Here is a 24,528-nt window from a genome sequence, read left to right on the forward strand (position 1 = left end):
GCTGTGTCTAAGTTCCTCCCTTGTTTCCTCCTTCATCTTCCAGTACCCTTCTAATTAGACATCAAATTGTGAAATCTACAGTGCTGTCATTTCTCTTCTCCCTTTGCTCTGCCTCTCCCTCCTCTCCTCTCCGCCTCTCTCTTCCCTAGAGCTCTGATGAGTTGATGGACCTCAGGCTTTTTGCCTTTTTTGTAGTCCCATATGCTTTCATACTTCAGAAACAGGTTGTTCTTTCAGTACTGTTAAACCAGTAAACAGGAAACAAACACAGAATGAAATTCAAAATTTAAACATTTTCCACCTCAGGTTTTCTATTTTCAAACATTCATGTGCATGGGTTAAGGCTTGCATAAAATGTTTGGAACTGGTGTATAGAGAACATCAAACAGAAGATTTTTTTTCATTAAAATGTCATTCTTTGAATGAGACTATAAAAGTTAATAAGAATTTCTATTATTAAAAATATTGTCGTTGTTTCTCTGAAGAGAAATAATACTGTATAGTTCTGGATGACCTCGAGTAATGATTTTAACATTTTGCAGGTGACCCTGAGGTTGACAGTTATTTGACCTAACTATTTAGTGAACTGTTCTGAATAACCATTAAGATGGTTGAAATAGGAACTGTATCTCAGACTCCTTCTGAAACACCTGTGGTTGGAGTTGTTAATTACGATGAATTATTTGTCTAAGTCCTGTACATATTAAAACTTTTTGATTTATGCACTGTGACCTCTACCTTTTCCTCCTGGATTTATTTAGAACATTTAAAAGTCGTATTTCATGTTCAGATTTCCATTTTAGTTTGCACTAGTTGATGTGCATTTGCTTTATAGGTGACTTTTATAGCTTTCTTCAATAGCAAATGCATTGGATGAGTTTCTAGCATACTATAGCCCTCTTTTAATGCCTACTATGTTCATTTCTAACCAACACCTTCAGTATCAGTGTCTCTTTTCTCTTTGATATTTCATTTAATTGTAAATTTACAATTTTTCTACTGAAAGACTCCATTTAATATAAAAAGAGAAAGGAATTATTAATTAGTTTCAATGTATGCTTTTCTGTAATTTTTAGTTTTATGATTTATATTGTCAAATCCACATCATTTTAATTGTGGCTGCTAGACTGACAGATAGGTATTTGCAATTTTTTTCTACCTGAGAGCTTGTTGCATCTTAGAATATTCTTCGCCTTGAACTAAAACTTGTACATTATTTAATATATTACAGGAGTCGTTGTCTTCCCTATCACAACTTCTGTGTTCGCCAGCACACAGTAAATGTTATCCTCCCAACCCTGCATAGGAATTTAGATTTGTCTTGATGCCTTCTGCTGGGTGACAGAATGCATCAGAACATTATAGCCCCAAATGGTTGTTTCCTCTTATGGCAGATCTTTTCTCTGTAGATGACCGCAAGCCATATAGAGATTGAAATGCCAACCTGTGACTTCTGCCTCATATATATCAATCATGAGTTAAATATTATGGCTGGCTGAATTGCTCTGTCTGACTGATGTCAAGGGTGGATTCAGCCAAGCAAAAGCAAGCCAAAACAGACTGTGGACAGCCTGGAGATAGCAAGGAAAGGAAAAGAATACAGCCATGAGACCTCCTGCTACATTGAAGGGAGGTACTGGCTCCTGACAATCAATCGCTTACAGTCCCACTGTTGTCAAAAAAAAAGAAAAAAGAAAAGCTTGTATTCTTTCACGTCTTCTCTAACCAGAGTGTAGTTACCAGTACGTTTTTTATTTAGGCATTTACTGGCGTCAGCAGGCTGACCACTCACGTGCAAGGTTTTATGGATGTAAAGGTTGTGTGGATGATCTGCAGATTTGCCTAGAAACTTAATCCATTCTAAGCCAGATTCTTGGCTTGGGTCCCACTGGAATTTATTGACCTACTGAACCTGGACAGATTGAGTGAGTAAATGAAAAAGAGGCTAGGGAGGCTGGATTTGGCCCAGCTTTTGGACATTCATTCATATTACTGAGTTTGAGAACTTCTTGAGCTCTACGCAATAAAAATTAAGTTTTCTCCGAACTCGCTTTTACTAAAAATAACTTACCTGTTAGAAAAGGGTCCAAATATACAACTCTAGCCATACAGACTTTTTGATCCATGAGCTATAGAATGGCACTGTGAAGAAGTCATCAATTGCATTAACACAATATTTCGATTAGAGGGTTTATTACAAGCTTGTAAACTGAAAAAAAGAAAACTGGAGAAGAGAATTTAAATCTGTGCTGTCCTTCTCTGAATTGCCTTTCCTTTAGCAGGTATAATAGTATTGCAAAAATACTATAATAAGAGTTATAATATATAATATTATTAATAATATATGTTATATATTATGTTATGCTATACTATATTTTATTGCTAATATTATAATATATAGTATTATTAAAATAATAAACTAGAGTTAAGTTAGTACTACTAAAATAGTAAATGAGTTAAAAAAATAAAATAAATGAGTTTTTTTTTTTAAAAAGAGGGTTTTTAAAAAAAAAGCCATTTCATGAGTATATTGCAGCCTGAAATTGTTGTCCTTTAGCCTCAGGCATCACAGTGAGCTTGAAGAATGGGTAGATTCCACCATAACTGCATGCCTTTTCCTATGTTATTGCTGACTTACCATTGCTCCACTCTTTTTACTTGCTTCTTTTTATTTGCTCAATCATTTCACAGTCCAGTTGTTCTTTTTGGTCAGGTGGCCTATAACATTTAGTTTACTGTCTGAAACCTCTCCAAGCTCAGTACATAATGACCCAACACCATTACCCATTTCTCCCCAGCCTCTCTTCTTATGGGGGCTAATAAATCTTCTTTCACCAACAAGGCTATGGCAGCTCCTTTGCTTTTCTTACATGTCTTTTGTAGATAAAATATATCTTTTAATATAATGTTCCAGCCAGCTTTCAGTTACGATGTCATATTTTCTCCACATTATTACCTAACGCATTCTGTTCCTTTTTTCCTAGCTAAACCTTTCATTTGTGTATATAGACAGACACTTAAATGCCCCCAAGTTACTGAGCTTATTTTGCTCTATATTAGTGTTCATAAATACGAATTTCCCTTTTATCTTTCTTCCCATCTATACCCCATGTGCATTCCTTTCATCTTGGTTCAGCCCTGGACTGAACTTCTCACAACTCTGACATTTTTGAAAAAAGAGCATTGCCCGTGTATGGCAGTAAACTTTTCTATTTGTAGAAGGCCCTTTAACCCTGGAATGATTACTACAGTACGCAGGAAAAGCCCCTGTCCCTTTCACAGACACAACTTGTAAGCCAAGTGTACAGGTTTGTTAGAAAGGGGTGAAATGCATTTTTTGTGTTGTGTGTGATGTTAAGAAACAAGAAACAGTCAGATTTTCTTTAATTATCATCAGAGTAAGTCATGCTAGTTCTGAGCTTCTGTTAGGATGAGAAACTTTTTTGACATATTTTATTAGTTTAAGTTCTTCCAATTTTAATGCTTAAAAATGTTGATGAAAGTGAGTTGCCAGCTATAACCTGCAAAGCAATCAGTTGCTTCTGGACATGTGCTATTTCCCCACACGTGACAATTCAGGAACCTTTCTCACTTCTCTTTTAGGTAGGCAGAATGGTCATTTCATTTAATCCATGCTCCAGCGTGTTCTACTATTCAGGGAGAAATTCATGGACATACAAAACATCTGTAAGCATACTTTCATATCCCACTGAGTAGAAAAATGTTTGGAAATGAGAAGTATATTGCAGGATGGAGCATCAGAATACAGTGTTGTAGAAGTCCTGAGAACCTATGTAGTCCATACAGCAGACAAGATAGAAGGTATGTTAAACCTGTGGATCTTTCTCAGAATGAGAGTTGAAGGGTACAAAGGTGGGGTGAAGTCATTAGAGCCTTCTCTTTAACTGCCATTCTCACTGATGACAAGCATCTCATCAAACATCTTCCTTAAAAAAAAACAACAGAAATTGATCAAAAGTCCTTATTTAAGACACAAGCCACTTTCTTTATGTCTTTTGAGAGACTTTGCTTAGTTTTGCATCTAGCATCTATATGTATTTTAGAACAGTAAATGGAATTACAGATTACTTGTCATTTTTGCAAGGGCATAAACCTTGTTGATTTTATATTCCAGTATCCATGGTCAGAAGTGATGTAATTTACTTTCTTCCTTTAGAAAATATTCTTCTTTCTCTATGTATAAAACCTATAACTAGTCCATGTCTCTTAAAAGTAGCTTCTATCTAGTTTTCTAAATCTAGGATTTGTCTTTGTGCATAGTCAAAATATGTGAATTCTTTCACATTCAGTAAGTGATTTCATGGCATTGGAAACACCACCCTAGTCCTTGGATGCTGAATAATTCTTGCAGACTTGACTGATGCTATAGATTTCCAGTCTTTCTGTGGAGATTCCAACTTATGGCAATTATGAGACAGTGTGTTAATACCATCTTTCTGTCTGTTCCCACTTTTAGAGCAACATGAGCTAAGAACACTATCACTCTCACTTCCACTTAGCAATAAAATTTGCATGCACTCTTTGCAAACAACAATACTTAGTTAAGGAAACAGAACATAAATCTGACTGTCTTAACCTGAAGACAAAATCAACAATTGGGTCATGGTCACTCTCCATCTTCCTCCCCAACCACTGTTGTTCATCTGAAGTTGTAATTAAGAGCACTCATTTGGGTTTTCAGTTGCAATGACCAGACTACTAATGTTCTCTTTCTTTGGACTCCGACACTCCAGGTCCTTTCATGAGCTGGCAATCATGGTTGATGTAAACAATAACATCAATGTCATTTCAACAAATGTGCAATCCATCCCCTTTCTGTATCCAGTGCTAGTAATTTCTCACATTTATCATCAGCTTATGAGGAGCTCAGGATTTCTGTGTGATTTTGGGGGCTCAGATACTTTCAGCTATAGCCTAAAACTTTTGAAGCCATTGTGCTTAGACAGAACCCATCTCATCTGTTTCTTAGAGAATAAGCAGACATAGAGGAGGACTAAGGTGTGGAGACATTCAGAAGCTTTGTTCCTTTTACCTACCTTTGTTTCAGTACAGTCTTAAAATTCTTAGAAGAAAGCCTGACCATGACAGACGTGTAAGTTACTGGTCCATCTGTGAGTAGCAAGTGTCCCTGAATCTTTGAATACCAACTTTTCCCTCCTGTAAGGAAAATGTAGTGTTTGACTTACACAGTGTCCTATGGCATCTGCAAATTTGTGAACAAAACCTGATCAAGACCTAAAGTAGCAGGCAACATTTTTACTCACAATGTGATTAAGGAGCAGTTAGGTTAACCTCCTTTTAACTACTGATATGAAGTTAAATGGTTCTGGAGATAGAAGATGATGACTCCTTTAATTATGATTCAATAATCTAACATTTACTTTTGTAGAATAGTTAAGCGAACAGTCAAAAGGCAATTCAGGCTAAGATTTTAAAATTATTTTCTCCACAAACTAAAATGCTCCCCTAATTATTCTTCCACAAACTTACATAAGGAGTGGCCTCCTTAAATAGTGTTAGACAATAAATGTAAGTAAGTGCCTTGATATTCAAAGACATATATTTTCTCTGTTGGAGCTAAGGAGTGTACATGAGATGCAGTGTGTTCTGTTATTATTTTACATGTCATCCATTACAGGCATTAGTAAACGCCAGTTGTCAGGCTGAACGTACCCCTGGTTTTACACACGATGGCAATTCTTCGCTCTGTTATCATGCTTTGCCAATCTGCAGGCTGCTGTAAATAAGAAAAAAATCCCCAGAGATCTGGAAGTCTTGCCAACAGATTAACAACAAAAAATTCTTGCTGGCTACAAAGTGGTTAAAGGTCAGGTTAAAGGCTTGACAAACACATCACTTAGATGAACCAATTACAAAAAAAGATGAGCATGACACAAAAAAAGATGAGCATGACAATTTTTAGTAGTAGGAAAAGCTGCATGTGGCTAGGACTGCTTAAAACCTCTCCCTTTCTTCTTAGGCAATGCTTTTTGGTGAGGAGCCAATGCACTGTTCTGCCTGCACACTACCAGTGTCTGCCCACACCATCCAAGATATACTATGAGCAGAAATAAGAAATAAAGGAGATAGAAGGACCCAGTAAATTCCCAAAAAAAGTATTTAGGTATGAAATACATATAAAAGATTTGTCTTGTTTTTTTTTTTAACACATGCAATGAGGTCTTACATGTCTTAGATTTTAACCTCTTGGCTCACACTATGATAACTGACACAAGACTGTTTTTGGTAACTGGGTCATTGACTAAAAAAATAATAAAAAATCTGCCCATTATAGATAGTAATAAAATGATTTATTATTCATAAAATTTAAGTACAATTAAATTGGGAAAAAAAAACATGTATTGGCTTTGGGCTCATAACAAAAAGAGCTTCTCCTGTTTTATGAGCCTCAGATTACCAAATAACCTTGACAGTTGAATCAGTGTTCCATGACAACAAGCAGGCCATTGATAAATAGCAACAAAACTATTAGATGTTGAATTTATGAGATGAGTAATAGAGAAGCTAAATTATAGGTTTACCATTTGACAAACTACAGCTTGACAAATCAGTGCTAACGTACATGCGTGTATCTGTGAATGTACATAAGCAAAAGAGACAAATAGAAACTTTTTAAGACAAAGGTGAAATGACATGCCATGAGTGTTACAAAGGCATAAATATATTCTTGTCATAGTAGTTAAATTCCCAGTGTTCATTATCAAATACTTAACAAATCATATGTAAGTACTTGAAAAATCTACCACTTGTGAATTTGTTTTTCTGGTTTTATTTTCATTTTTACTTTTAAGTACTGTAAGGTAGAAGAGAAGGGGAATCACTGTTACATGGTAGATGTTTAAACTGGCTCTTGCAAACTAATAGATTCCACTTAAAACTCAAACACAGCAGTTTAAAAAGTCACCAGCAAAAGCAAGAGTATATTCTGCTGGACTTGAAAAATCTCCTCCTGGCCTACGGAGAGCAATTTGCACTTCTTAGCAAAGAATAAACAACAGCGTTTTGTCATCTTCCTGTAATCAGCATGGAAAGTGTCAGGAATCATTTTACTTAAAGATCTCATGTAGTCACTTGTTCTAATATTATGGGAACTATAGAGGAAATCTGGGTGAGTGGCTGCTTGTGTACAGAAAAGGATGCGATAAGGACAAGCTAATGCATCAGTCTTTCATAGAGGAGAAACTTTCTAACATGAGCAATGTGCTTCCAGGCAGATTTGTGGGCCTCCTGTCCTGACATTGATGCAGCAGTTTTTGATTTACTGCTGTAAACTGTGGTAGTTGCAGTAGCTACAGTCAAGCGGGGTTCTTGTGCTCTCATTTCCCAGAGCAGATCTGCAGGTGGCAGGTGACAGCAGTACCCCTGCACCGGTCTTGACAGTGGTCTGCTAACATCTGAGTTTGGCTGTCTTTCACAGTTGTGGTGAAACACCAACGTGTTCAACAGCTGTTGTGTCAGCCCACAGTGGTGGACTTACAATATTACATCACTAGAAAAAGACTATTAAGTTTTTCCTTGACTTCACTGGAAGATACACAATAGTCAGACAAATTACAGGATTAAAGCTGAAGAGCTCGATGAAGTTCTGTGACCGGTGTTGCACAGGAGAGCATACTAGATGATCTAATTGGATCTTCTGTTCTAAAAATCTATTAATTATGCTTGTGTAAGAAACAGCTGTAGCTTCGTCAAAGGGGAATTAAACACTGGAAATTCATCTTGTCCTAAATACTCTCACAGCAGCTACTAGAGATAAACTTGAAGCTTGACAAATAAATGAGAAAGATCAAACAGAAACCTAGTGAAGATTTTGGTTGGTAAAAACAATTGTGTGTGAAGGGTTTTCAAACATTTGTCACTTATTCAGTTTTCCTGAAACAACGTGAATGATATGAACTGCTGTTCACAAATACGAATTAAGAAATTCTTGATGGTATTTTCTTAGAAATAAATTATGCATATTTTTCCATGCTACATCCATCCCTGATGTCTGTTACACAGGCATCATTTCCAACGGGACACACATACCATTGTGATTCTGACCTTTAATATGATATTCATGTTATACTTTATGGATAAACAGAGGAATAATAGAGAAGCCATCACATATTCAACTACAGCAGGTGCTTAACGTCCAGTATTCCTGATGCCCGTACCATTTTAGCTTTCAGAAGATCAAGAATATTCACTGTGTTTAAGATGCATATGGTAGAATTTTAACATTCTCCCTAAAATGCAGATCTTCCTATTTCCACGTCCTTCGTGTTTGCAATGATGGATTGCCAAAAAGGTGCTTAGCCAAAAATGGTTTGTTTTTTTTCTTTGACAGAAAGCTCAAGTTAGTCATATGCTTTCATCCAAAACAATCAGAACCTGAGCCAATTTAGTGCACATAAGATACCTTGGAAGGATTAATTTATGCTGTTGAGCTTGTAATATGTGTAACCAATAAGAGTACTCTGCATACATGGATTTTTTGCAAATCTTGCCGGTAAGTCAGTGAGCCAAATGCAAAATCCAACACCTAAGGGCATTGTGTAGATTTGTAATGCACCCTGGGGGTGCCTAAGGTCCAGAAAACATTGAGTGGATTACACAGATTCATATATGTAGTTTTTTCATCTCTGACAGATATAATACAAGCACTATACTATAATACAATACACAGATATAATACAAGCACTCATACTACATAAATTTCTTAGACTACTGTGTGTGCAAGAACAATGAAATCATGCCAAATCACTTAGACAAAAAGTTATTAAAAAAAGAGTGTTGAAGGTTCAGGCCTCTTTAGTGAGGTGTCATCTGACATAATATCTATATACCATACAGATCAGCTGCATGGCAGCAAAGGCTTTGCTATATATCTGTAGAAGTAAATGAACATGCAGATTAAGAAGTGGATCTTACACGAGCTGAAAGAAGCATATCAAATCTGCTAAAAATCTTCCTCTCTAAAATACAGCCCCCTCTTCTCATGTCAGTCATCTGAAAGTTAGGCATCTAGACTGCACAAGGCCTTTCCCAGGGGATTGCCCACCCTCTTTATCAGTTGGATCTAGTTTTAAGTGGGATGAATTGCCCTCTTGGAGGAGCCTTTTTCCAGAGTCTATATAGATACCAGAGAAGAACTTAAACTAGGCATTTATGGTTGGACTTAATGAAATTAAACCAGCACTTGGGACTGATATTGAAAGAGGTAACAGTATTGCAAAGTTTTCTGAAAGTACATTCTGTTTCACATGTTTTCTGCTGTTGAACTCAAGGTTTGTGACTAGATATCCATACTGATGTAAAGGTAATGGAGCCAAAGGCTCAGGATGTTGTAGTGTAACTGGTGGTGTATTTCTCCCCTTAGCTGTTTCTCTGGATTATCAACCCAGGCTACAATTTTGTTCATCTTTTCCTGAGTGTATTTATTTTACTGCAGAGCAGGGCTTAGATTAGCATATGCTTATTTAGGATTAAGGTTGTTGGGTTATGGGTTTTTTGGTTTTGTCTTCCTCCTCATTCTCCTTCCCCCAAACAGGTTCTAGCAGCAGTGAAAACAAACGGGACTTGCCGGTGCCCTGAACTTCAAGTGCATGAGCTAAAATTAAATACCCACTAAACACAACTTGCTGAAACTGCAAGTGAATTAATTTTTTGTCAGTCCTCACTTTTAAACTTAGAATTAAACTAGAGGATGGTGCTATTTTTTTAAACAATTTACCCCTCACTTCTCCCACTTTTTTCTCTGTCATTGGCGATTGATCATTGCAGTGCCTACAAATGCTCCATGGCGAAGAAGAGAAAAGCCGAAGAGCAGGTATCGGGCGTTCCCGTCAACAAAAGGAAGTCCCTTTTAATGAAACCTCGCCACTACAGCCCCAGCTTGGAATGCAAAGAAGAAAATGAAGACAGGACAGATTTACAGGAGGAGATCAGTGTCCTCGAAAGCAGCTCAACTTCAGGTAGTCGTGCAGTGTGACTCCACTTGAACCTGAATTCCACAGGAAGGGAGATATGAAGCAGTATTTTCAAAAAGGATGCAGAATGTGTTTGACTTCTAACAGAGTTGGAGTGATGCACTTTTGTCTAGGTTTAACAATTGTACTTCCAATTATTTTATACAATATATCCTCCTGGTGTCTAGTCAATGCTTTATAGGTCACACATGAGATAACTACTTCAGCAGGTCAGATATGGAGCAGCATCCGCTTCTCCACTAGCTCTGTCAAAGAACAAGGTTAAGCCCACCACTGAGAAAAACACATTTATGAAGAGTAGATTTTCTCTGGAATATATAGAGCTCTTATGAAGAGAAAAAAATGCTTAGCAAAACATTGTTGACTTTAACATTTAGCAAAGCAATTTCATGCATGTGACTGCTATGTGTGCTCTGTTTAACATGATTATTAGACTCAGCATTTTTATACTTGTTATTCCAACTCTGCTAAGCCAAACTTGTCCAACAATTTATAGAGACTTCTACAATGTGCATGATGCAAAATATGGAAGAGGATGGGGAGACAGAAAGATATATCTACAGTATGACTTTATTGCTCTTTTTTTATAATATATATTTATAAATATTCAACATGAACAAAAACTATCAAACCAAATTGAATCACGAATTTGTTTGAGAAGTCCTACACAAGTGGTTAATCAAGCAAGTGAGAAGAAATCAGTGGAATGCATTCTACATTTGTTTTAAAAGGAAGAGTCAGCATTAGATAGCAATGGTCAAGATAAAGGCAACATCACCTGGCCCTGGGAAATTAGTAATCATAGATACTGTGAAAACATAATGAACTTATATTCCACTTAGTTCTGGTTGTTACAGGAGTTTAAAGGTAATTTATTTTCCACTCAGTTTCTTGTAGCAACTTCTCAAATATTTCGGAAGGACAGCTTGCTAGATAATCTCATCTAGGCTCCCTCTCCCACAAAAGGTTGGACCAGATGATCTTTCAAGGTCCCTTCCAACCTGGGCTGCTCTATGATTCTATGATGAGCTGAGATTAGGAATTTATATCTTTACACATTCCAAATAGAATTTCCTTAAAAGAAAACACCCCCCCAAAATTTTATACATATGAATACTATAAAAAAAATAGAAGAAGGTGGCTGCCTTTCAGATTAAAAAATCAAATCCTGGTTCTACCAGATTCAGTGGAGGTCTTTGTCTCATTTCTATATGGCAAATATTTCAGCCAGTTGTCACTCATAAGTCTTCTAGGAGGACTCTCTTCCAGGGGTCTGCATCCCATCAGTGTGAAAGCCTAGAAGAGATCTTCCTCTTCAAACAGAGCATTAATTAACAAGGTGATACCCAGTGTCTCTGTCTTTTGGGTGACATTACTAAGTTAAATTCATCAAGAAAAAAACTCCATGGTTCTCAGTGCCTGTCCAGCCTGCGAGGAGTATTTCCATCTCCTAACACCAGAAATCTGAAGCTATTTAGTAAGAGTTCTTGTATGATGTTTCTGTTTGTTTGTTTGTTTGTTTGTTTGAGATATATCAATTATAGCTAATTTTTCTTGTATTGATTCAGCCTGGTTCCTGGCAATCCAGAGCTGCTCTCAGTAACATTTTTTTCTTTCCCTTGTGTCTGTCCTCTGCACAGCTTAAAAAACTTGCTAAAGGGAAAGCACTATGATAGGTGTAAAGGTAGAACCTGTGCCATATACAGACGAACATAAGTTACGTAACTGGTTCTTTTTTAAAAAAGGGTAAGTGTTGGGCCAGGTCCATTGATATAAATATTGGAGAATCCTATCTGCACCTCACCCTTCAGTCAAAAGAAAAAAGCCACCTTATTTCAAAAATGTTTATTTGATACCGGTGAGACTTCTCACAACCTGCTTGTGTCAGTGGTAATACTCCCTGTCCTTTTTGCATTGATTTTGCCAGCTACAAAACAAATTTCAGCTGAAGCATACAGCTGCTCGGGGTATGTAGGTTTATTTGTAATTTCTTAGTGCTCATTTTATTATGAACTCATGATTCCTGTCAGTTGATCAGTTAATGCTTCAGTTCATGGATTGATGCAACTGTAAACTAAGCTGAGTTTTTATTATTTTTAAAGTAAATTTACAGCCTGTAGAAGTGAAAAGCAAAGCTGGGACAGCTGAACCATTAAGACTGGTTCAACAACAAATTTTTAAAGATTGCATTTAAAAAATGTTGATTATGGAACAAAAATCTGTTATCATGATTTTATATTATTTTTCATCTTTCACCCAGAAAAATAACTGAAAAGTCCTGTTACTATTATCAAGTTTCACTTGTTTTGTTTTGAAGGGTGGGAGATCTCTTTTAAAACTAAAACGTCTTACTTTTTGAAATGACCAACTGATGGGATTCTGGGGTTTTTTTTTCCAAATGGCAGAAGACCAAATAATAAAAGCCCATTTGACTAAAGTTGGTCGTAGAGCCAGATCATCATTCTTACTTGCTGAGATGTGAAAAGGTAGCAGACTTCTTTATTCAGAATACTGCAATGTGTGTGGTACTAGACCAGCTGCTAAAAAGTTAGTTACACTAAGGTTTACTTACAGATATTTTTTTTAAACACAACTTTATGCACGCAGTGCACAAGGCCACATCTCCCTGCATGAGTCCAATTTTCTGAAGAAGAATAAGAATTAATCAATATTTTCTTTTAACATATAACAAACAGTTGAACCAAACAATTATGTAAACTGGAAATGACCCAAAATGCTAACAGTTTGGCAGCAGTAAAGTGAAATGCATTGTGGTGCACATGTGCATTTTTGTCCCCCTTTTCCCCTCCACAATAATCTGCACTTAATAGGAATATTTTAAACTATGTAGCTAAGCAACAGAGGTAATTGTTGCTTTCTAGAGCTTTTGTTAGGCACTCTAACACAGCCCAAATATGCATAATTAGGTATAATGTCTATAAATCATTATTGTACACATGTGGGTAGTTAAGTGGATTGAGAGAATAGTTCAATGAATTGGACATATTCACTGAAAATGCTTTTTATTTGTTTTCTGTAGTTCATAATACTTTAAAATTATCATAACCCTTTACACTTTCTCTTAATAGCTCACTGTGTTATTGAGAGAAACTTCATTTGCATTTTAGACTATGTTTAATTTATTATTTAAACCTGGATTACTTCTGATTCAGGAGAGGACAGACACATCTTATGAAATAGTCTGTACTTGTTTATTCATTCTCCTTTCTAGGAAGTAAAATGTTAAATTTTTCAGTTTATGTTGAATAGATCCCAACAAAAGAATGTACCCTATAATCAGCATTATTGAAGGGGCTAGTGTTGTGACTAAATTCTTCCCTTCATCCAAAAATGCTTTTAGTTACTATGGCAATATTTACTTGATCCTGGCAAACCAGTGTTGATTTTAGAGAGATAATTACCAGAAAGGAAGATGATGGAGATGTATTTTTGAGTGTCCTTGTCAGAGGAAATGTTTATAAAAAACTAAATGAGATACAAAAGGCATATTGTCTTCCACACCGACAGCCTCTCCTAGATGCAGCCTCTATTACCTGCTGGCTGCTGCTTTTCTTCTGAAGAAAGATGTTTATAAAGACAGGATGCACTTCAGTGGTGTCTTTAACAAGTCCTTTATGAGTCTGTACATAACAACCATTTCTGTTTGCCTGTGTATGACCTGATCTATCACTTAATGTGGCAATTGCGGTGGTGACCAGGAGCTCGCCCTTTGTGAAGTATTGAGGTTTTTTTCCATCAAGGTCTTTCATGGGATCTAGGGTGAATGGAAAAGTAACTAGGATCTATTTTGAGAAAATATTTGGGAATCTTAGATGAAAGAAAAGTGAAAATAGATCATCAGAATTTTAAAATGCGTGTGTGTGCTTGTATATATGTATATATGCATATTTTATATAGATTGTCTGTATATATAAAGTATCTACCTATATATGGCACATTATAATATAATATATGAATGTATATGAATGTGTGTGTGTTCTAATATAATATATGTCTTCACCATCAGTGAAAAATGGCAACATATTTATTTCTCATGTAGCTTTGGAGCTATAATATAAAGTAGACATAATCTTAGAAGGGCTTTTCCCTGACGCTACAAGCAGTCATTTCAGCAGACTTGGTGAATTCAATCATGTCAGAGTATCTTTGAGTGAAGAAATGGAAATTGGTAAGTAAATATTTTCATATCACTTTTACAAGACACAAAAAGCAGTTATTCTTACATATTTTTCTTTTACTTTTGTTTCATGCAGAGGAAAGTACTCCAAAACCATCTGAGGAAACTCCTCATTCAGGTGGGCAAGAAAATTCCAGTCAAAGAACAGATAACTACTCCAGCTATCAAGATGCTGTGGTCAAATCTTTGATGAACATGGGAAAATTATCAAAAGATTCACCCCGGCAAACAGTGGCAGAAAATCTAAACGATAGCGGCATTCAATCCTTAAAAACAGAAAGTGATGACACTGATGAATGTTACATGATTAACTCAGCTGAAGGAAAGGAAAAGACTGTTACTTCTGACCCAAAATACTGCTCATCTGAGGAAAATGAAAGTAACTCTGAAATTATGGACAACGAGTGGGACAGCTCCTCAAATTTCTCAGAAGAAACTAGTGTAAAGCCCCATGTAACTCAGAAGTATATTGTAGAGTGCAATCAACCTAGCATCCTGGAAATCCCAGAAATTAAGAAGGAAGAGGTAGACTTTGGCCCTTGTGAAACACTTTGTGACTCAGAAAAAGATCTAAGAGCACCCCAGGAGTCTCACCCAGACACTTTCGAGAAGAGAATTCAGAATCCCTTCCCCGAAAGTGAAGAAGACGACAATGAGTGCCTGTCAGAAACCACGGAAGTGTCAGTTGAGCTGGACAAAACAAAAGGGAACTTGAGTTTGCTAGAGCAAGCAATCGCTCTGCAGGCAGAGCAAGGGCATGTGTTTCACAGCACCTACAAGGAACTGGATAGGTTTCTCCTGGAGCATCTAGCAGGGGAAAGGAGACAAACCAAAGTTATTGACATTGGTGGGAGACAGATATTTAGCAACAAACGTAAGGAAGTATTTTTGGCTGTTCTTACTGGCTTAAGCATTTATCCTGTGACTGATAGAGGATTCTGAGCTGGGTTTTATAGCATCAGTAAAGAATCTGGAATTTAGCTGGTAATTTTGTTAATTATGTACCTTCACACCAGTGCCTTGCATCTAACCAGGTTAAACGCTAGGTACTTGGCTTCCTGCCAAACCGCTATGTGAAATGATCAGTAATGGCTACTAAAAGGGCTGTGTAGCTGGCACCGACACTCCTTCTCCTCCTTTTCCTCCTCCTCTGCCTCCTCCTCCATAGGGCGCTAATACATACCTCCTAAATTTCAGCAGCCAAAAGAGAAGGCATTAAAATGGTACTTAAGGAAAGGTTAGGGTGAAAAATTGGCCTCTTCCAAACATACCACCTAATTCCTAAGCCGTGTGTTTTCTGAGTTCAGTCTACTTCACGTATCAGCATTACATTTTGCTAGAGCCAGCACTTCTGAGCCAGGAAAGCACAAGCCATGCTCTTCTGCCTCATTCACCATCAGCAGAATTACCAGTAAGTTTCCAAAATCTTTATTGTTTCGGATGGTTTGTGGCATCCTACAAAGCTGTAGAAACATTGCTCCATTTTCAGTACTTAATCAGGCTTCCAGAAGTGAAGATTCAAAAGATTTGGGTTTGATTTGTAAACTGGGCTGTCTCGTATGAAACTCCTCAATTGGGGATAATCACAGAACATCAAGAGTTGTCATTTTATAAGAACACTCCCTGCTGTATTAAGTAACAAAACATTTATCTGTCCTTTGACTTTTCCTTTCGGGCTTCCAAACCTACTGAGGTCACCCCAGCATTGCTGCAATTTCTGCTTTTCATACGTTATTTACTTTGGTATTTCTAGTGTTACTTTAGAATAGTCCCCATGGACATTACAAAGATTATTAGTAGTTCAGTTATCGAAAGCATTTAGTGACAAACTGACAAGTGTTTTTAGGAGTTGCAACTAGAAAATATTTCCTGTAGTATTTGGGAAGAACGTGCACATGTCTCATTTTGCTGTCTCAAGCAGTCTTTTCATTAGCATGTCTTAAGTTGTGCGTGCAAGGTATTAGTCTACCTCCTCGCTAAACTACATGGATCTTTATTTGCTCAGATGACTATGGTACACGCAGGAATTTTACAGATACCTTTTCTTATCCTGAGACCAGCTGTGTTCAGCAGGTTCACACTGGAGTCAATGTGACTTTCTCACAGCACACATAGGAAGGAGCGGTGATAGTAAGCATGGCAGAAATTGGCCCTTCTTGATTTGCCTCATATTATTATTAGCTGTAGTTTGCAGGTGAGTTCAGAGGTAACACTCATGGAGGAACAAACTGGGCATTGTTCAGGTTGTATAAACACCATGTAATTTTAGTCAATGTAGTATCAGGCACATAATTTTTTCACTTTACATAATTAACGGGTTTTTATTTCTGAAAAATCCACTATCAAATCCATCAGCTCTTAATTTTCTTTCTTGGATGCTACATCAGAAAAGCATGGCTTAAATTTGTATTTTTCCATTTTTTTAATGATAAATCTTTCCAATTAGTGGGGGAAAATTAAATCATATTTCAGGGTCTCCCTTTATCTTCTGTCCACTATTGCAGCACTTTCCATTTGCAGTGATTCTAAAAAGCATGTGGTCTCCTGTTGATGCTCAATCTATTTTCTTTCCTCCCTGGTTTTTTTTGTTTTGTTTTGTTTTGTTTTTTCCTAAAGTCTTGCCAGGAAGTTTAACCCTCAGCTGTCTCTGGCGATCCTGTCCCTAAGCACGTCCTATCTCACGGTCCAACAAAATGAGCTTGAAGGAAGCTGCTCCCTGTGCTGGCTGCAGCTGTTTTCTCCCCCAGCACCGAATATTGCTGGCAGCCAATCACAGATGGAGCTAAAACCATCCTCAGCAATTTATGCGGCCACTTCCTCCAGATTTCTCACAAGAGAATTTCTGGACTAGAATTCATTCCTTCCTCACCCAGACTTTTCATCCTGCATTGGAAATCAAACAAAGGCTTTCTGACCAGTGCTTCTTGCACAATTCTAGGTGCTTGAAACAAAAATTGGAAATGCACTGCAGCCATTACAGAGTGGTGGCTGTGGGGCTGGGCTGAGACCTCGCCTTTGAAAGGGTATCGGCTGCTCCATGTTTTCCCTGTCATTGTGGGCTGCTCCGCAAAACGGCATTGCCATGCGTACCGGAGGGAGCTGCTTGCCTTGCCTCTCAAATGTAAAGTGGCATGTATTCAGTTTCCTAACAAAGAACCTACAGCCTAGAGATCTGCGATATTTAAGGAATGGCTTCTGGTTGAAATGCTTTTTGTTTGTTTGTTTGTTTGTTTCACACCCCAGCTTTTATTTGGTCGCCCCAGCTACCTGGAGTCTGACATTAACAGAGTAAAAGATTGTTTCTGCTATTTTATTTATTCCTTTATAGATCTTCCTGTTGGCTGATGCTGCCAGTTTTCTGGCTTATTGAATTGTGGCTTCTGTCCTGTTTGAGGCTCTGAATGGAATAAATGACACTGTAATCCTAAAGCTATATAGTTTAGCACATGGCTTATTGGGAGGGGAAAATCTTTGTTTCAAGGACACAGTGTGAAAACCTAAAGTGATGCTTATATCATATATGTCTCTGTTAAAACTTTGTGTAGGAATTACATCTGAAGTACAAAATAGAGAGTATCACACTGCTAGGATCACTCAGCTGAGTGCAGACAGGGGCTAAAACCAAACAAAATCCTTATCTGATTTCTCTGCAGATTCACCCAGGCCTGAAAAGAGAGAAACCAAATGTCCCATCCCAGGATGTGATGGCACAGGGCACGTGACTGGGCTGTACCCTCACCACCGCAGTCTCTCAGGCTGTCCACATAAAGTTAGAGTGCCACTAGAAAGTGAGTATCATCACCCTGCAGTCCAGAATAACAACTGGATCTGTCCTGGTATTGTGGGTAGTGTGTGCTCATGTTGGAAAAGAAACCCACTTTTTCTGGGTGAGATTGCAGAATGAGGCTGAGAGAGGAGCCATCGCACCTTCTTTGCCCTCCAGCTCTTAGTCACAGCCTTACTTCCCACGCTTGGGAAGCTCAAGTGCTCCTTAGCAGTAGTGTTACAAACAGCAGTAGGCTCCTCAGGTGGCCTGGGAAGAATAAGATCAGAGCCAAACTATCCCCATGATGCCAGCAGACCTGCACATTTTATATATCTTCAAGATCTTGCTTGCCTGTGCCTTTGCTAAGGCATGCAGCACAGAAATCGCCTGCTTGTTGCAGAGCTGTGACCCGATTTGCCCTAATCACACATCGAGGCTGCTGGTTTCCATTGCCAATAACTGAGCGGCCTGGGCATGCTTATTCAGAGATGTTTCCAGTGTCCTACTTACCACTGAGCTCTAAAAGGTTACTTCCATCAGAACATCCCAGTGTTGGTCCACGGCACGTCCCCCTCGTATGACTGTATCACGCTCACTCTTTTATGCCCAGTCTAGCCTGAATTTCCCTGCTCATCTCTAACTGTGCTGATCTGATGACATTGGGGGGTGTGTGTGTGTGTGTGTGTAATCCTGCGATGTGATGCAATGAAATGCTGCATAATAAGCCAAAACCTAATGTGAAACTATTCGTCTAAACAACCTAGTTAGTCAGATTGGTTTTTGTGGTGGCATGCATAATGACAAATTAAAAGGATATTTCCATTTTGCCAACGTCCTCTTCCTACCTGTAGCTCTCTATTTTTTTAAATCTGGTACTAAACTGCATTTATGCAAACATCTGCTGAGTTAAGCAGGCTGTTGCATTTGGAAAACCTTAGCAACATTAACTTTCTAAAAAGTTAAAATTAACAAGTCCTTGCTAATTACCACACTTGCAATCAGATGTGTTCTGTCCTGCTGGCGAAAAAGAAAATAAAATTATGTAATTTGGTTCTTGATAGAACAAACCAGTTGGCTGAACAGTCAGCTTTTTTGAAGCACTGTGCACCCAAAGGGGGAATACAGTACTGAAGCCTTGAGGGCAGATGTACAAAGACGTATTCTGTTTTACACAGACATACATTTCAGTCTTAGTAAAGGTGATCCACATTAAAGGGCATAAGAAACACATACAAGAGGTTGTGACCACTGCTAAGAGCATAAGGCACTGCTTGGGAGCATGACCAATTGGTCTAAAGCAGTTTCAGCATAGCTCAAATGCATAGAAGCTATCAGGGTTCCAAGAGGACATACTCAGATGAGATAATCTTACTCAGGTGCAAGACATGAAAAGCCTTCCTCTACCTGAGAGCTTGCCCTCCCTGAGACAGAGAGGGACTGCAGTTATACACAGCACAACTGTGTGGCACAGGACGCCTCTATCACCCCCTTTTTCTGGTGGACTATGTTAGCGGTGTATGAACCAGCAAGCAAAGGGCTTCATGATGTAACAGCCTTGCTAACCTCCACCTTTGTTCTTCTGAAGTCGTTAGAAACAATAATGTCCATGTGGGAAGCCACACTAAAACCACGTAGGGACAAACTGGGCTCATTGTGTTGTAGGTCCTTTGCTTCTCCTTTTCTTTTGTGGTCAAAATGTGGCTGAATTGAGAATCTGAGTTCGAAGAAGAAATGTTCATTTTTTTAAAATATATGTATATTTAATTGATGTATGTTATTATCGCTTTTTTTTCTTATTCTTGTTTAGTTCTTGCCATGCATGAAAATGTTTTAAAGTGCCCCACCCCAGGATGCACTGGAAGAGGACATGTCAACAGCAATCGCAACACACACAGAAGGTAGACCAGAAAAGTTCCTGTCCACCTAAAATCTAACATGTACTCAGGAGTAAATTGCTGGGCACATCTTGGAATTAGATGTTAGGTACTACACTGCAGAATGCCTATGAACTGCAAGAGTAGCCTGTATTATTTATAACCAAATACTTGTGGTTAATTCCATTGTATAAAAAATGGGTGCAGCACTGAGGATGGCAAATTCCACTAGTCTTTTTCACAGATGAGATTTCAAACTATAGTTTCATTACAGTCTTCACAGTGAAGCACCATCATGTAAAATGGGTAGGAATGAACATTATTATTGCAGCAACTGGAAAACCCAGCGAAAAACAAAGACTTTTCATTTTGCACCGCATACAAGGTAGCCCTTGGCAGCAACTTCCCATCAAAACACATTCCCTTTTAGTAAAACAGGAAATTTTAAGTGAAATACTTTAGAATCCCTCTAAAAACTAGCTCCATTTATTACCCTCAGGAATGTCATCTTCCCGCTTGGAACGCTCATGTCTGTTTAACTTGCTGCCTGCAGGGAGAAAGTAAAATTGAGAAAAGCCTTCCAGACAGGCAGCTGGGGAATCACAGCTGGGCTGCAGGTGAGGCAGAGAGCCAACGCGCTCTGTCTCCAGCAAGCCACTGCTGTCGGCACGGCTCTTGTCAGTACTGCTTTCTGCTGGAAGCCAGCAAGCCAAAATATTCCATTATAATGCTTCTGGAAAAATATAACGTCAATCTTACAATAAAACTTAGGACAGAAGTTTTTAAAAAACAACTGTCTTCATTGAACGGAATTTCTCTGGTATTTTCTTTTTTGTTGGTGATTGATTGGTTGATTGGTTATTGTATGAGGGCACCAAAATCAAGGATTATCATACCGTGTTACTATCTGTAGCTTTTACCAGACAGATCACAAGCTCATTTACAGGAATATATAAGGACCTAGTAAACATTTTTTCATTGTGTTTCCTGTTTCAAATACATCTTTTAAATTTAAATAAATCTTTGCAGTACATCATCTTTTGATACATCAGCTGTATCATGTGACCCATGAGTAGGGTAAAAAAAGGTGTTTTAATCTAATAAAGTAAATAGAAAAAAAAAAAAAGAAAGCACAACCTGAAATGACAAAATGTGTTCTTCTGTAACAGTCATTCACATACTCCTTTTTTTTCCCCAAATTCACTTTCCTTTTAATCAGTAGGAGGTTTATATGCATGGTTTAGCTGATACAGTAAATGGCATTTGTTAAAAAATTTACTAGTGACTTGCCAGCCACAAAACATCAAAGCAGAACTGTGGAAAACTCCTACGTGATTCAGTTTCCAGATATATCACCTCAAATACACAGATTTCACAGTTTTGCATTAAGGGTTGAAAAACAGATGAATGTGGGCTATAATAGCAGCAGCTCCCATAGATGCACAGAGCACCAGAGAACTTTGAAGTCATTGGATTCCGCAGCACACATTTCCTCTACTTAAGATTTCATTTTAATGTGGTTTTTTTTTTCTTCTGGTTTCTTTTCTTCACCTTGCTTTTAAACAGCCTTTCTGGTTGTCCAATTGCTGCAGCTGAAAAGTTGGCAATGTCCCAGGAAAAGAACCATCTTGAGTCTCCAAAAGCTGGGCAATGCCATGATCAGACTCACAGGTAGGAGCCCTCACAAACTTGTCTCTCCAAAGTGTTTCTGCACAAGCTCTGTTGACCAGTCCTCAGGTCTTTCCCCCATTTCAGATTTCAGCTACAGAGGTAACTCAGTTTTCCAAGATGACCTTTACAAAGCTAAATAACTTGACTGTATCTCAAAATTAACAAGCAGCTTTCTACTGGCTCTTGTGCATATGGCTGACATTAAAGACAACAGACGTAACACCTGAAAAGCAAGCAAATATATTCTACTAAATCTTACTTCAATGCTAATAGCCTAATCAATGGTTCTCAAATGTCTTTCTCCTGTAAATCAAATTTCCTATCTTGCCAAAATGTTTTAAACAGTTTTCAAGAACAGTTCCTTTGTTATAATATTTTTACAATGTTTTGGCTACTAAAACTTGATTAAAGATGTCTTTGACCTTACTGCACTTCTAGCAGCTCAGTCTTCATTTGTTTTGTGTTTCTTATCAGAGGAATCTTACGGTGATCCAGTAAGTAGCACGTTACATGAAAGTGTTGAGAACTCTGCTCATTCTGTTTCCCCACCACTGAATAATTAATATTTTGAGTTTCTTTATTTTAAGTGTATTGGTTTAATTAGTTTATTTTTTATACAATGGCATCAAAAAGGAGAAACACTTTTTATTGCAATTGTATTTTGTTTGAGAGTTATATGGACCCTACAGACATACATAATTGGCACATCATTGGCACCACGACCGTTACAATCTATTATATTCAAGTCTATTTGGGGACACTTTAATTTGTGGATTATTGACATGATCAGCTCTAATGGTTCCTTCAGAGCCATTACAGAATATTATGTCCATGTGTCTGCCAACTGCACGTGCCTTAACTCTACACATGAAAAGTCCTTAGGAAATTACTAAAGACAAGTAGTTACTGAACAGTAACTAAATGGAATAACACACCATAAATCATTCGTTCCTCCCAAATAACAGAAGCAATTATTTTGGGTTCTCTTATATTATATTTATACCATACTCATTCATGGTAAAGTGAGAATAATAGCAACCCATAAAACTTCAAGTCCTTTGACTAGCAAAAATCCAGACAACTTTTAGAAATAAGGAAACACCATGCTACAGTGGTAATCTAGAAGTAAATCAGTACCGTTTTTTTGTAAATAGCCCACAACATTACTAGAGAATACTAGATTTTTGTGTGCCTGCAGCTTTGAACTTGTATGAAGTCAAAGTACTCTTTGACTACTAGGTCAGCCACCATATTTACATTATTCATTTCTTGTATACATCTACCAGTAAGGTTTACATGTGGTAACAGCACACTTGCTGATACTGAATTGCAACTGTATGCTATTTTTCAAGAAAAGGAGAAAAAGTTATTTAAAGATATTCTTGTCTTTCTCATTCATTCTTTTCCTCCTCTCTGCAGGACAAATTTAGCAAAGCAGCCTGAGGTATCTCAGTACAATTACAGAACTTCGCAGCCAGTCACCGCCTCCAGAGCCACCCTGCCAAAAGAACAGGAGAAGTTTGGGAAAGTACCATTTGATTATGCCAGCTTTGATGCACAAGTCTTTGGCAAACGCACAATAGCACCTGTGGCACAAGGACGAAAAACACCCCAGTTCCTTGAATGTAAGCTTGAAATTCCATTATCTCTTGGAAAATGGGCAAAATGTCAATCACTTTTTCTTTTTGCTTGTTCTGCTTTCAGATTTCTAGAATTCAAAAAAATCTCTGTAGGATGCATCTGTAACCATTTATGTCCAGAATGTTAAATATAATCACTAGTTTGATAAATATAGAATGTTAGAATGCTAAATACAATTACTATAATGTTTACTTTTTTGATGTTTCTTTTAAAAGCAATTATCAGGGGAAAAGAGGAGTAAAAAAGAATGGTTTATGCGCTATCTGCTACCTTCCTTCTTGGCTAAATTGTGATATATTTATGTGACACGATGCTGCCATGAGAAGTCCCATGGAATGTGTCTGCACAAGACGTTATGAATTGTAGTATATAGAAATCCAAGTTAGGTTTTAAAAGGCATTTCAGATACCTTTTAGATGCATCTGTACAGGTATTATTCCTCCTAGATGACCATGTGCTTCAGCTGCATTACTTCCAAGCCTTGATGCATTTTAATTTCACATATTCCTGCACTACAACGTATTTGTAGTGCAGACATATCCAATGCATCAAATCGTTATTGAGATTCCCCCACTTGCATCACTTAGAGATTTGCTGAGCTACTACTCTGTACAAATGTGATACGACAGTGTGAACACTGATTAGTTATTGCAGATGCTCTTCACAACCTGCATGGGAAACTTCAGCAAGATTCTGTCATTGTATCGACCACTGTAAAATACTCTTTAGTTCAAAGAAACAAACAATTCTATTTCCATGAGGAAGGTGGAAAAAAAAAGGGTTTCATTGCACCATATTTGGGTTCACAAGAAAATAGATCCAAAGCAATGTGACAAAAAACTGTTTAGTTGTTTTTTCTTTTGTTCATGAAAAAAATTTTGTAGAGGAAAACAAAAAAAGAAAACAAATTGCATCCCACTTATCCCAACAAAAGAGAACACTCATAGCAAGGTGAACAGAAAAGCAGGAAATGTTATATATATACACACACACATAAAATAAAATAAAATAAAATAAAATAAAATAAAATAAAATATAAAAAATAAAGTAAACTTCTAATACTACATAATATTATATATGTTTTATATACTTAGAATTTCTGTATATTTATATATTCATTTGTGTATGTGTGTAAGTACACAGGTACCTATATATGTATATGTTTGTAGGTATCTATGTGTTTGTGTATGTATACATATAAATACCACATTTAAAATTGCAAATGAAAAGTAGATATTTATCTGGCCTGGAAAATAAGCTTGTTCAAATCAAAGCAAATATGTGCATTGCCAGCTTCTTGGGTGGCAGATTTTCCAATTTTGTTTGTAAAATTGAATATTCCTTATTAGCTGTCTCTTTGCACAG

General features: G+C 37.4%; 1 protein-coding gene across 1 annotated transcript in view; it reads left to right on the forward strand.

Moving 5' to 3' along the window:
* Positions 1-24,528, forward strand: part of ST18 (ST18 C2H2C-type zinc finger transcription factor) — a gene marked incomplete at its 5' end in the record, with an annotated part of 67,532 nt that overhangs the window by 7,540 nt on the left and 35,464 nt on the right. Inside the window, 6 exons of the mRNA XM_081996630.1 lie at positions 9,808-9,998; positions 14,288-15,085; positions 17,865-17,999; positions 19,785-19,875; positions 21,418-21,522; positions 22,942-23,147. Coding sequence (XP_081852756.1) covers positions 9,808-9,998; positions 14,288-15,085; positions 17,865-17,999; positions 19,785-19,875; positions 21,418-21,522; positions 22,942-23,147 — 1,526 coding nt within the window. The remainder of the gene's footprint in view (positions 1-9,807; positions 9,999-14,287; positions 15,086-17,864; positions 18,000-19,784; positions 19,876-21,417; positions 21,523-22,941; positions 23,148-24,528) is intronic.

The sequence above is a fragment of the Phaethon aethereus genome (genome assembly GCF_964289735.1).
Source record: "Phaethon aethereus genome assembly, chromosome: 2".
In the NCBI taxonomy this organism is placed as follows: domain Eukaryota; kingdom Metazoa; phylum Chordata; class Aves; order Phaethontiformes; family Phaethontidae; genus Phaethon; species Phaethon aethereus.